This window comes from Talpa occidentalis, unplaced genomic scaffold (assembly GCF_014898055.3).
Source record: "Talpa occidentalis isolate TD23 unplaced genomic scaffold, MPIMG_talOcc4v2.1 talOcc4.12, whole genome shotgun sequence".
In the NCBI taxonomy this organism is placed as follows: Eukaryota; Metazoa; Chordata; class Mammalia; order Eulipotyphla; family Talpidae; genus Talpa; species Talpa occidentalis.
In genome coordinates, this window is record NW_023601212.1 from 20,466,504 (window position 1) to 20,480,435 (window position 13,932).

General features: G+C 43.1%; 1 protein-coding gene across 1 annotated transcript in view; it reads left to right on the forward strand.

Moving 5' to 3' along the window:
• The first annotated feature begins 1,596 nt into the window (after positions 1-1,596).
• The window catches only part of TECTA (tectorin alpha), a 71,683-nt gene continuing 59,347 nt past the window's right edge, over positions 1,597-13,932 (forward strand). Inside the window, exons 1-6 of the mRNA XM_054693153.1 lie at positions 1,597-1,797; positions 3,024-3,088; positions 6,134-6,267; positions 9,391-9,678; positions 13,200-13,337; positions 13,683-13,848. Of these exons, the coding sequence (XP_054549128.1) occupies positions 3,025-3,088; positions 6,134-6,267; positions 9,391-9,678; positions 13,200-13,337; positions 13,683-13,848 (790 nt within the window). The 5' untranslated portion in view covers positions 1,597-1,797; position 3,024. The remainder of the gene's footprint in view (positions 1,798-3,023; positions 3,089-6,133; positions 6,268-9,390; positions 9,679-13,199; positions 13,338-13,682; positions 13,849-13,932) is intronic.

The window sequence follows — 13,932 nt, forward strand, 5'->3', positions numbered from 1 at the left end:
GTCAAAGAGCTGAGACAGAAAAAATCTTGAGTGCACGAAGAAAAAAGAGCAAAGCCATTATTATGCCTCAAGCAGTTTTTTAAATCAAGCCAACTATTTGTGCTTCAAGACATATAGGTTGACTAAAATCTTAATAAAACTTGGGCAAGAAGAAAGCTTTTCTAGGTGAGTCTTAGATTTGAGTTTAATTTAATTTACTTTTTTAAAAAAGATTTATTTATTTATTTATTTATTTATGCAAGCACTGGGTACAGTCAGAAGCGCGAGATGGTGAGAGAATCTACCAGAGCCAGAGTGGGGAGAGCAGAGCAGGCAGACTGATGAAGTACACTGCTGAGGGGAGCAGCGGGTGGCAGGAGAGGTCTGCGCGCCATGTGGGACCCTCACCCGGTGGCCAGGGATCCAACCAGCGCTGCAGAGGTTGCGGGCAGCTTCACAACCCAGTGCTCAACCGCTGCGCCACCGGGGAGGCCCTAATTTTATTTTAAATAGGCATCCCCAAAATATGTACCTTTTGGAGGAAAATACTCATTTGACATTCATAAGTAAATATATGTGGAGGAGCAGTAATACTGCTGAATATAAGCTTACTATGAAAAACCTACTGAATTAGCACAGGCAAGTACTGGGGAAATGTTGAATCACTTAGACTAAGAAATTAGTTCCCCAAACATCCTTGTTCACTTTTGGATGGCTTGCTCATAACTGGAATTCTGTTTGTTTGTACATTGGCATTTAAATGTCTGATCAGAGAAAAACTTGGAGTAATATTTAAAATCTCACTGATTGACAGAGTTTTTCCTGCTACATTCAGATGATCTCTCTCGAACAAATTTCACTTTAAATATTTTGAATAGTAGACTTTTGTTTATTCTTCACCCCAATTTTTCTCATTCTTCATCAAACCTAACACGTTTGTACCTTGTTTACACAAACTTTCAAATTATGTACTCACTGCAAATGTCAGGCAGGGCAGTCTGTCTCCCCTACCCCCTCAGGACCCTCTCTAAAGATCAGCAAAGGGCCCCAGGGCACTGGGCTTCCCCTTGTGTGGGATCCTGGGATCAGGCCTGCCATTGGTCACCCACTTCAGTGTTGCTGGAAAGCGCCTCGGCCTGAGAAAAGGGAAGGGCTAAAACCTACAAAAGTTTGAGAACGTTTCTTTAAATACTTCATGCATACCTGTGAAAAAACAGGATAGAATCTGTCTGTGGCAACGGTTCAAAACTAGAGAAACAAAAAAAGACTTGAGTAGAAAACCAACTTCATTTAAATGTTGGAGGCAGCAGCTTTGTTTGGAGTTTTAATCCCATGCTGGTGGATGTTAATTCTGTAACATTATACAGTGGCCTTTTTTTGGGTACAAAGGTAGAAGGGGGGGTTTCTTTTGTGTTTTTCAGTGCAAAGTGATTCTGATCAGCGAGGACCAGGATTTCAGCTCCGAGTGCCTGACATTTCCATCTGAATCTACTTTTTTTTTAAGGGGGGAGAAAAAGGTCTAGTTTTTCAGGAAAAGAACCTCTCTACGCAATCCTGAAACTGATCTTTAGATTTACTTTTCCTTAATCAATAGAAAAAAACTTGATTGCAACTCAACACTTATCTGACTCTAGCGCAGGACTAACTGAATTTTTGGTTTTACGAGTAGGGGATTCAGACATCATTTCAGGAATCAGAAATAATTGGCAGCAAGTGAGGGAGAACCGACATGAATTCTTGTTGCACCTAAGTTTTTCCTGGTTTACCAAGATCTGGCTTAATATTTTTGACTCAGTTCCTCCAGTCTCTACAGAACAGGTTAGTGACATTTTTCATAAATGCAAATATTTAAATGAATCCTCCTTATTGCTCTCTGAACTGTTTCCCTAAGGACTCAAGGCTTAAACTTGCTCGGCATTCCCTCTAAAACATGTGTGTGATTTCTGCTTAAGTTTTAGTGTCCTTTTCAGCAGAAGTGACCAATATTGCTGATATACTTGAGATTTCAATGTGTATGGTCGACAACTGGAAATTTACAATAAAATCTTCCCTGGGTAAATTCACTGATTTTTCATGGAAGTTTGGCAGATGAGTTTGATAGCGTCTGTAAGAAGAGGAGGGTTTTTAAGAATACTATTAGCAGACTTGATGGTCTACCCCTCTACTTGGTTCTTATGTAGAACGTAGAACTTGTACCTGTGTGTGTGTGTGTGTGTGTGTGTGTGTTTCAGTGACTGGAGCAGCACAGACCACACAAACTCTTAACAATCCCTAAAGCCACAAGTTCAACTAATGGTAACTTAAATGAAAGCTGAATTCACTTTTGTGATGTTCTTTGTTTAATTGATTTGCTGGGACTAATCATTTGCTGTGCACTGGATTCCACTTTTATTGTTATTCCAGGGAGCTACCCTAATGTGGTTGTTTTTTATGACCAATATCTATCATTCATTTCTCTGTGGACAGTCAGTGCATTGTCTTATATTATCCGTGAATCTGGCCAGTACTTCCAAAGAATCATTGGCTCCATCCTATAAAGGTGATGGCGAACACCAAATCCTCCTGCCTATAAAAACATGGTGGGCATTAGTGCTTTTATTTGATCCTGATTGAAAGCTGTTGTGAAAATTAGGAGAAGCGAGTCTCACAGAGGATGACAAGTGGGCTTGAGAGACAACAGGACACACGTATTTCTAGAGGGGACTCCCATTTCTCAGTGCTCTCGTTGGCACAGATGGATGCCTTTCCCTTGCTCATTGCCACGGTCACTGCTGCTATATAATTTCCTGACAATTTGAATGATCTCATTACACTTCCAAACTGGCTTCTCATGGGGGAGTCTAATTTGTTCATGAAATGTTGAACTTCGGAGGACCTGCTGGCATTCAGGGAATTTCAACCTGACTCGGAACTGTTGATGTTGTTATGTGAATTTGTTCTGTGATGGTTGTGATGTGTCTTGGGATTTGCCACCAAACACACCTGGTGTTCTATTTACTCTGGCAAGCTGGGGATCTTTTTTCTTTTTCTTTTTAAAATTCCAGGATGAATTATTCATCATTACTTAGAATTTGGGTCTCTTTCATCTTCGCACTTGTACGGCACCAAGGTGAGTACTACAGAATTCCAGAAAGCTCTTGATTAGCATGCTCTTGAATTTATAAAGAGACACTTTTGTTGGAACCTTAATTGTCAGGGCAGGTGTACATGTGTCTACAGATACAACAAGAAAAATGTAAATTAAATTCTGTTGTCAAGGGCAAACTGCATTAACTTTGAATGATAGTCACTTACATTCCTACTTTTCCTTATTTAACTTCGAACACATTTGTGTTTATCAGGTTGCCCCAGGTTGATGCAGTCTTTCAGATAATGAAAATTATTTTTATGAAAAGGATATAGAATAGGTGTGTGTACCCCTCCCCATGACTGATAAATGATTCCCATTAAGGCATTTAAGTTACAGCACAGACTTTAGCAAATGCACTTGTTTTAGCCCAAATCAGAAAAGTCACAGTGACACTTATGTAGCAGCCTTTTATAATGGCCAAAAAGCTAAAACTGCAAGTGAAATAAGAAAACCATTCCCCTCGGTAATTCCTTCTTTTCTCTGTGTAGCATTGTCCAAGGTAGGTAGGGGCCACATAAACATCTTTCTGCTATTGTTGGATTTTACACAAGAAACATAGGAACATCTACATAGATATGAAGCTTTTATGGATAAAATACTAAAGCTTCTTCCTTTGTTTTGTTTGTCTATTTCAGCTGGCACATTATTACAAATCTAAATGGGTAAATCTATAAGACATGTGTAGCCCTAACTTGGGTAAATTTAAATAGTTGTAGCATACAAAGTGTTATGAGAAAGCTCTCCGTAGAGTGAGTCCCTCGGACTCCAGCCCCCTCCCTCTGTTCTGGGAAAGTCCTAAGAACACCATAACAGCTACTGTGAAGCCCACAGCCTAAAGACAGCACGTCCCGGGCAATTTTTTTCTTTTATTAATTCCGATGCTATTGCTAGGCCACTCTGTTTGCAAGTTACATTTTTATTATAGTGATGGTATCTAAGTTGGAAATTAATGTAGTTTAAAGCTACTCCTTATTAAGCACCCTTTTTTCACTCAAAAGTACTAAGTATTTATAAAATCAGATACCTTTATTGTTCGAGTGTCTTCTCAAAATTGAAAAATTTTAGCTGTCCAAAATTTTAATTGTTCCTGTTCAAAATCATGAATTAGTTAATATCACACATAAAGAGAAGACACTTACAAATGTGCCTCCCCTTTGAAGCAGAGAGACGAGTTAAGACTCCATGTGCCCAGTTTTCTGTCTCTTCTCTGAGGGGTATGGATTTCCCATTTCATAGGCAGATTGGCCACTGCTGCCCAAAATACCAATTAATCTTTCAATGAAAATGATTACAATTCAGTGTGAATTTGAGCCCTTATTCACACTTGGGCATCACTCCTGAAGGATAAATCCATGACATGATTTGATGTATTATTATTAACTTGAGAAAGTTCATCACCCTTAAAATATTAAAGGCCTGTGTATCACACAATGCTAGGGATCATCAAGAGATGTTTTAAAAATCCCTACCTTCTAGGAATTTGGAATTTGTCACTTCTGTGTAAATACAAATGTTTGAGAACCCTTTTTGCCTACTGATTGTGGCATTAAGTGAAGCACCTCAGCAGGGACTTCTGTGATGAAAGTAACTACTCACTTCCAGAAGGTTCAGCTTTGGTTGGCTTCCAGAGACTCCTGGGACTTGGGGAACAACACTTACACACTAATGAACAGACTAGTTTTCCCTGCCTCCCTCTGATGATAGCCCTTAGAAGCAGAGTATTCTCTGTCCAGACAGAGCTCTGCTTGTCCTGCCTCAGAAAGAGAGAAGCTGGCATTGACCAGGCTCGGCTGTGTTGCTCTCTGGCCTCTTTCTATTCTCTCTCCCATGAGCTGTTGTCTGCTCACTAAAGCCTCCCAGAGGCACACGACTGCCCCTGGCCCATCGCTCACCAGTCTATCAGCTCCATCAGCACCCAGCAGGCTTTCCCAAGGAACTGGCTGATGTGGAAAGGAGTGTTAAGACACTGGCAAGCAGGTATCTCAGCAACAGAGGCCAGAAGCCCGAAAAAGGACTTGCCAGGGCCCCTGAGAACTGCCAGTCAATTTAGAAAGAAGACAAGATGATGTTCTATTGTTCTACTTTCATTCCAGCGAGGAAGCAATAGAGGCAGAGAAAAGTGACACCCCCCAGTGTAGGTGACGTCAGAGATGCCTCTGACCCTCATCAACCTGAGGAAATTGTCTAATAGTTCTTGCTAAACTAGATTAGCCCTTGCAAGAGTTTGGATAGGGAACTGCTGAGAAACAAGCCGGCTGCCAGGAAAGGTGGTGACACCGTGACAGGGAGGGAACGGAGTGTGTTTGTGCTGGGAGGACGAGTAAGAGCCCCAAACCTCCTCTCCAAAGTGTCCTCAAGGGTCTAAGCGCCATGTCCACTTTAGGTAAACGAGCTGGTTAGACAGGCTTTTGTAGAGCCGGAGCTCAGAAAAGGTCACTCACTGGCCAGTCACCACAGGCCTTCTCCTCCTACTTTTGTCCCAGTTCCAACTATTGTTTATTCCCTTCTGGGATCTGGTCTCTTCTATTGTGAAGCAGGAGGGAGGCCACTCCTTTCAGGAAAAGACATGACAGAATTCTTGGCTAGAAAGCTTTTCATAGCCATGTCTCTGTATCTTGCCTTCCCATCAAGGATCAGGCCTATCCTAAGTCACGCCAGGACAGAGGCCACCTCTCCCTGTGCTGAGAGCTCCAGACAGAGGTTATTTCACAGCCTTCTAGTCAGTTTGAACCCTCGCAAGAGTTTGGATAAAAAACTGCTTATTCAATTGCTCTCACCAAAATAAAACTCAGAAATGAAGCATGAAGTGCGTTCTCCTCAGGAAAAATGGCATCTCTCCCATTTCCACAGGGAGATGATAAGGCGCTGTGTCCGGTGCCGTTTGGGATAAGCGCAAAGGCAGTCTGACTTGCATTTAGCCTGTGAGACTCATGAAAAGAAGCTGGCGTGAGTGGGTGGGAGGGAGGTAGCTTGCCAAAGGGAAGCGGGTTCTGCTGTCTATCTAACTGTCATCTCTCTTGACAGCTCAGCCCAAGGAGCTCATGTATCCATTTTGGCAGAATGACACCAAAACCCCTAAAGTAGACGATGGAAGCTCATCGGAGATTAAGTTGGCCATCCCTGTTTTCTTCTTTGGCATTCCTTACCGCACCGTCTATGTAAGTGGAGAAGCCTCTCAGCTGTTGCCCTGTGGCCCCCACCTTTGATTGTCATTAAGGAAAATCTTTTAAACACCTTTTTCCAGGGCTCTGAGAATGGAGGATTTACTAGCAGCCAAAATGACAAGTTCTGAGATTTCATGAGCTGATAGGTTTTATGATTAAGAAAGTCAAAGGTATATTTAATGGCTAATGTTCATAGGAGAGGAGTACACAGGGCAATAAATTGCTTCTGTGGGTGATTAAACACAGAAGTGAAGCAGAGGCCCCAATGCCATGAACATTATTTCTGCTACTCGACAAGATAGAAAGATACAGTGAACCACAATAGGAGCAATATCATTTTTTCTTTCCTTTTAGGGGGTGTGAAAAGTTTAGACATCGGCTCTTCGTGGGTTTCCCACCAATTTGGAGCAGAGTTGAAGTAGAGCTGAGGTGTCATCAATTAGTGTCTAAAAGTTGATTTCAGAATTGGCCACCCTCACTGGATCTGAGATGTGCCATGGGGTCCCGTTGTCAAACCCGCAAGAAATGGTACTTTAAAGCACAAACTCTTGGGGTCTTCCTGGTGGCGCAAGGGGTTAAGGCACAGCACTGTGATGCTGTTCGCAGCCACTGCAGCACCGAGTTCGATCCCCAGCCAGGGAGGTGACCCACATGGCGTAGCAGACCTCTCCTTCTGACTCACCTGCTGCTCCCCTCAGCAGTGTATTTCAGTCAATCTGCCTGTTCTGTTCCCCACTCTGTCTCTGGTGAATCCTCTCACCCCCCACACCTCTGGCGTGTACCCCAGTTCTTATATGCACAAATAAATCTTTAAAAAAAAAGTACAAACTCTCGCCCATAATCAGAGCTTTCCTGGGTATCTGTGTTGTCAAGATTTTTTTCTGACCATTTGATGAGACTGTTGCATATTGAGAAAAAGTTTCAGAGCCACTGAACCTGTCTTTATCTTTGCCTTAAAAAGCTGGGCGAGGCATATGTAGATCAAACCCCATTCCGTCCTCTTCTGGGTCCCATGCTGGAGAAAGAAATGAAACTCCAAGCGTGTCCGTCTCTGGCTGTCTCTACATCTGGAACCTCCATCTTTTCCAGCTTTGCTCGATGGCTTAGGGCTGGCTCCCATTAGGAACTAATTCCCTCTTCCATTGCTGAAGCAGTGGTCCCTGAGCCTGTGGCATTGGCTTCACCTGGTGACTTGTTAGAACTGTCACTTCTCAGGCCCCACACCAAACCTACTGAATGGGAAACTCTGTGAGGGGAGTCCAGTAACCTTTATTTTAACAAAGCCTCCAGGAGCTCCTGATGCCCATAAAAGTTTGAGAACCACTGATCAAAACTATAGGATTTAATCAAAATGCACCTGAGACTTCTCAGGCTTCCCCCACAGTCTGTGTGTTTTAATCACACCCATTATTCCATAGTAAGCACATCACTCTGGCATCCTGAAGTGACTTTTATAAGCTACTCTCAGCAGAGCCTCCTTCGTCTATAACAGCTGATTATAAGTTCCAGAATGTGTTGATCTGCTTTTAGAGATGAGTGAGTGGTAGAGAACTTCCATCTGGAAACTTTAGTCTCCCAGACCTCTAGAACAAATGTGTTTAGTTAAGTTCCTCTTTCTCCTCCATTATCCTGTATGACATGCATCTGAATAATTATGGCCCTTGCAAAAAGGTCCTTAATTTGGGGAAGATTTATTTGAGCACAGATTGTTCCCTAGTTTCCAGCATTTTGAGTAATGCCATCTTTTTCAAGCCTCTAGGTTGTTCATGGTCACTCCAGACCATAGATGTGTAATGTCCTCCAGCTTCCTTTTCAAACCTCATACCTGTGCTTTCAAGACAAGTTGACAAACCCTTGGCCCTGTACTGGTAATCTGCCTCTGGGTCTGTTAATGTCCATAATATTACTGAATAATGTAAACATGGCAAACGATTGGTACTTACAGGAAAATGTTTCTAGGTTTTCTGTATCCAGGAATTACAGGTATTCCCATCAGAGGCATTTCTGCTCTTGAAGCCACACAAGTCACAGGGTTAAATCAGTTATCTACCAACATATGGAGTTGCAGACACAAGCAGAGGCTGAATTGTTTATAGGTCCTGAATCAATTGTGTGTGCATATTAGCTGGTGATTTGCAGTAAGGCTTAGTCATTTATTAAGTTTACTAAGCTATTTATAAGTCATGAAGAATTCGCCATAAGATAGTGATGTACATTTACGACATAAAGTATACGTATCTACATTTTTATGTAGCAATTATACAAAGAAGTGTTATCATGGAATTAAGCATTTGTAGGTTGCAACCTTGCGCTTGTTCTAGGTATGGAGCGGTTGTGACCTCAGTGGAAGCCCTCTAAATGTCTCACCCATAGAAGGACAGTGTTCCCTCTGAGATCTGAGTTTGTGGATGGACTATTTGATTTATCTTTTTCTGATCTCCTCTTGTCATATATAATTGTGTTTGCTCAAGATGGGGCTATGGTCTGAGAAATGCTTAGCTAGGTGATTTCATGGTTTGTAAACATCATAGAGCGTAATTGCAGAAATCTAGATGGTACAGCCTACTACCCACCCAGCCAAATCGTGTAGACTATTGAGACAGAGTCATAGGTTCAGATCATTATTGACTGAAATATGATTTGATATATGATTGCAATAGAATCAAGGTCTAATGTAGAACTCCTCAATTTTTTTAATTTAACTTTTGGCCTTCATGTTTCCTGTTTTTTTTTTTTCCATCTATTTTGCATTGGTGACTCTATCTTTATTGCTTCCATTACCTGCTGCCTGGCCCAACACACACACACACACACACACACACACACGGATGCACGCATGCACACACAGTAGCATTTGATAAGTATAACTAGAGATAGAGAACATGAAAATGAGACTGATTATTAATAAAAAAATGAAGCTGACTACAAATTGAAAGTGAAAGAAAACCAATGAGTTTGTCTGGAAATCAACGAACCTCCTAGCTGAGCAATGGAAGCTTGTGTAGGGGGTTCCAATTCAGTAGTTTAAAAGTTGTCTCCATTCAGATGACTGGGCAAATGAGCCTCTGAAGCTGTTGTATCCTCCAATGCCCTGTGCAAAACCTCGTATTTTTGCAGGTCAACAACAACGGCGTTGTTTCCTTCAACGTGCTTGTGAGTCAGTTCACGCCGGAGTCCTTTCCCCTGACAGATGGACGGGCCTTCATTGCCCCTTTCTGGGCAGATGTGCACAATGGCATTCGAGGCGAGATCTACTACAGAGAGACCATGGACCCTGTCATCTTGAAAAGAGCCACCAAGGACATCAGGAAGTACTTCAAAGACATGGCAACCTTCTCTGCCACTTGGGTTTTCATTGTGACGTGGGAGGATGTCACATTTTATGGAGGGAGCAGCACCACACCTGTAATAATCCACATTTTTGCATTTCCATTTCATAGCCTGACATCTAATTCTTGTCCATCTTAATTTCTGTGAAGGAGTCTAATTGTTAGAGCTGATGATCGTCCTTTTCCTTGAGTGAAACTAGGGAGTCTTGTCACCCGTTTTCCCAGAAACAGAGGGAGCCAGCATAGCTAGCCAGTTCCGTCAGTGGGAGTATTTCAGAAGCCGTGTCTTCCCTGTCACTAATCATTATGAATTTCTAAAAATGACCCCTCATGATTTTCTAGGATTAGTAGCATTCCTGTTCTGCAAGACAGTGATGGAGACACATAGGCATCATCCAGGCCATGTGAGTAGGGACCCACAGGAGCCCAAAGTGCTTTTTTTTTTCTAGCCAGAGGCATAAATGCCTCTCTCCATCAGCTAATTTCCCTTTTTTCCCCTCTTTTTTTCCACAAAACTTGGTAGAAAGAGTAAAATAGGTGTGCCAGTTTGGGGCACAAATGACCTAACTCATTTTATCATGTTATGCCCCACCCTTTTTTATTATGATTGGAGCTAGAATTATTCATATGTGATGTTAATTGGAGTGGGCAGTTAAAGCGTATCCTGAGTAAAGTTTCAACATCTGCTCTGAAATCCCAAATGTGCAGTCAAATAAAAGTCAAATCAGAAAGATTATCACTAGCATTATGGTAGAGATAATGAACTTTCCACATAAAGGGACAGAATACAGTTTTCACCAAAGCCTGTGGCTTGTTTGGGTGATGCTGGCAGTGGAGGCTTTTGGGATAACAGGCTTGTCTTCAGCTGTCTAATTTCCAGTTAGCAAAAGCACTAAAAAAATCTGCCCACTGCTTTTTTTAGTATTATTCTCAATTCCATCTGTTTTCCAATTTCTTTGGCCATGCGTTGGTTGTTTCATGGTGGAACAGAAACTACTGAGTTAGAGACAGAGATGGAAAGCACTAGGCTGGCAATTCACTGCCTCCTCGAAGTGAGTGCACAGTGGTTCAGAACCAGCAAACTGAGGCATCAAGGCACACTTTATCGCTAAGAGGTTTTAGAGAACAGAAAGGCACAAGTTTAAACAGTGGCTGCGTTGGCTAGAAATAAGCTCAAAAGAAGCATACATTTCCCTCTGTCATGTTATGGATTGCTAACGACTCCATGGGTGATGTTTTATGTCCTTTAAGGCTCATACCTTGCAGTGTTAGAATGCAGGATGCCAGCGATCAATAAATTTTAGTGTCATTGGTGGGGCAGGGGGAAGAGAAGAAATACCCATCAAATGCTGTCCACCATTTTTTTTTTCAAAAAAACTTCCCTTGGCAATAAAAGTGGCAAGATAATTTAGACACTTTCTGGTTTGTATTTTGGAGCACATTTCTAGACAAGCTGAGAACTCTTTCTATGAGATGGACGAGGTAACATCGAAGTGCTTTGAGCTCCTTGGAGAAAAAGATGATACAATCATCCAGTGCTGTTAATGCATCCATTTATCCCAATTTTCCAAACTTTGTCCCAGGTCTCCTCTCCTTTATAGGAACACATATCATCAGACCAACTTGATGCTGGATTTGAGAGCCCCTTTACAAGCAGAGATTTCATGAAAGCCCAATAGAGGAGGGGAAGGGCATATGTTTATTTCAAGCAAGGATCTTATCTTTACTGAAGGCTTACTGTGAGCCCAGTACTGTGATGGGCTATTTTTGTATTACTTAGCCATCACAAGAATGTTCCAGAATAAGCACTCTCTTTCTACTGTGAAGGTGAAGGAAGGGGCTCAGAGAGCCTAAGTAACTTACCTGAGTGGCAAGAAAAGGGGTTGGAACAACAAAAGGAGGCGGAACAATTTTCCAATGGAATTCTAACTATTTGTTCAGCTGCCTTCTAGGTTGCACCAGAAGTCCTCAGACGTATAAACGGGTTTTGCAAAGAAGATCTGGATGCATGTGAAAACTAACGCTAAAGAGATGTGGTGGGGGTTGGGGGGTGAGTGGGATTGGGTGAGAAAGGGTTGAGAGGATTTGAGGGAAGTTAGCCTCTGAAGTGTCGTTAGGATGGTTTTGAGGTGACTTCTGGGATGAGAAATGGGTTGTTCTCAAGTCTGCTAGGACCAAAATATTTCCAGCTTCATTTTGATAAAGGAACTCACTTCCCAAAGGAACTTCCTGATCTGAGGGAGGATTTAGCTTTAGTCCTTGTGTGACCTTGAGTGGATGCCTGTCCCTTGAACTGGACCCGATAGAGAGCTTATAGAAATCTTAAGCTGGCTGCTCTCTCATCTCTGTGTCCCACTTTCCCCTCTTGTTGAGAGGGGCAAATGAATGAAATCATCTACCTGGTTAACTCTATCAAAACCGCCATCGGCTGTGGCAAGCACTGAGCTGGAGAAGAAAGTCTCGTTTACAAAAAGGGCTTTTCTTTCCTTGTACCTTGTCTCTCTCCCTGGGACCGAGATGGGAGATTTGGGGCTTCCAAGATCCTCTACCCCAGTTTGATTACACAGGATAAGGATTTGTGTCTTCCTTTGCGTCGCAGAGAATGCTAACCAGGATGGTATCAGGCAGCCAGGAAAAGGCTAGGTTTAAATGAAAAGGTCAAAGCAACTTATTTGTTTCCTGAAAACATGTGCCGATTAACAGAGGAAAATAGTATAGAGTTGGCTACAACTTATTTCTGGAAACTTTGCAAGGCTTGTTTGAATTTATACAGCATCTCCTTCTAAAAAAGTATAATATTAAGAGTGTGTGATGACAGTGCACTTAGATATAGACTCGGGGTTCTGGCCTGAGTCTTGTTTTCTACTGCTGGGTCATTGCAAAATTTCTAACAATTTCATTTCCCTTCAGCCCTCGGTTTCCTTCGGTATAAAAGATGAAAATGGGCCTCCAAATCACCCTTCTTGGCATTGGTCTGAGGTACAGATGAGATTTGAGAATTTTGCAGATATAAAGTGATGTATCAATGCTCAGAGGAGCAATTTCTCCCCACAAAGTGCTTTTAAAAAAAATCATTTTCTAACTTCCATTTAAAAAAGAGGGAGACATCGCACCAAGATTGGAGGTTTTTTCCAGCAAGCAAGAACACAGTTTACACCAGCACTTCAGCCACTCTAACTAGCATTTGTTCTCTCCTCAAATCCAAGCCCCACCCAACCTGCTCAGGAAACAGGTGCCTGCAGCCCTTTTCCGGGCTCGCTGTCTCGGATAGTTTATTCTCATGCTGCCATCTATAGGTGGCCGCGGGTGAGGACATGCTCAGCCTGGCCTCTGAATTTTCTGTTGGTGCAAGTCAGATGTAAGAAGGCCGCTGAGTCAGACGCTAGGTTATTCTCAGGCAATTTCTCTTTTAGATGCACAACCCCACATGTCTTCCTTTTCCCGCTGGAGGCGAGAACAAAACTCAGAGAGGAGGCAGAGCGTGACAGGAGCCTGGAGTTGCAGCAGCTCTGAGCCTTTTGGAGGTGGGAGGGTGCAGAGCAAAGAGGCTTCTGGTGGGGTGTGTGACCCGTGAGACCAGCCCTTGCCGTCTTGTAGGTGAACACCTTCCAGGCCGTCCTGGTGTCTGACGGCTCCTATACCTTCACGCTGTTCAATTATTACGAGATCAACTGGACCACTGGGACGGCAAGCGGTGGTGATCCCCTGACCGGACTAGGGGGAGTGATGGCGCAGGTAGGTGTTCTGCATCTCCTCCCCTGCAAGTTTCTGAAGCATCAAACTCTGCCTAGTGGCTCAGCATCTGGAGGGAGTCCTGCCGACAGGTCTTCCCTAGATGGGCTTGTGTGATCTTGCAGGAGGATCGAGAGGCTGGTCTCGCCTGTCTCTTATTTGCTGACCGAAGGGTAGCATGAACTAGGCAGGCCTTCCCCACCTGGAATGGTGGGTGACCCCAAGGACTCTGAGAAAAGGGGGTCTCTTGATGCCGGATGGGCTGGCTTCTGAAAATAAGGTAATGGGGCAGATTAACCAGTGGGCTGGTGTGTGTGCTCAGAAGTCTGTATTCCCTTTGTGCTCTAGGCAGGATTTAATGGTGGAAACCTCACCAATTTCTTCAGCCTCCCGGGGTCAAGAACCCCTGATATCGTGAATATCCAAGAGACCACAAATGTCAACGTTCCAGGCCGCTGGGCTTTTAAAGTTGACGGGAAGGAAATTGACCCAGCCAATGGCTGCACCTCCAGAGGTAAAGACTTTTCCTCTTCTCTAAGGCAAAGCGGGGTTTGTTTAGTTTAGATTGACAGGCAGGCTTTTAAGCTATGGGGGCGGA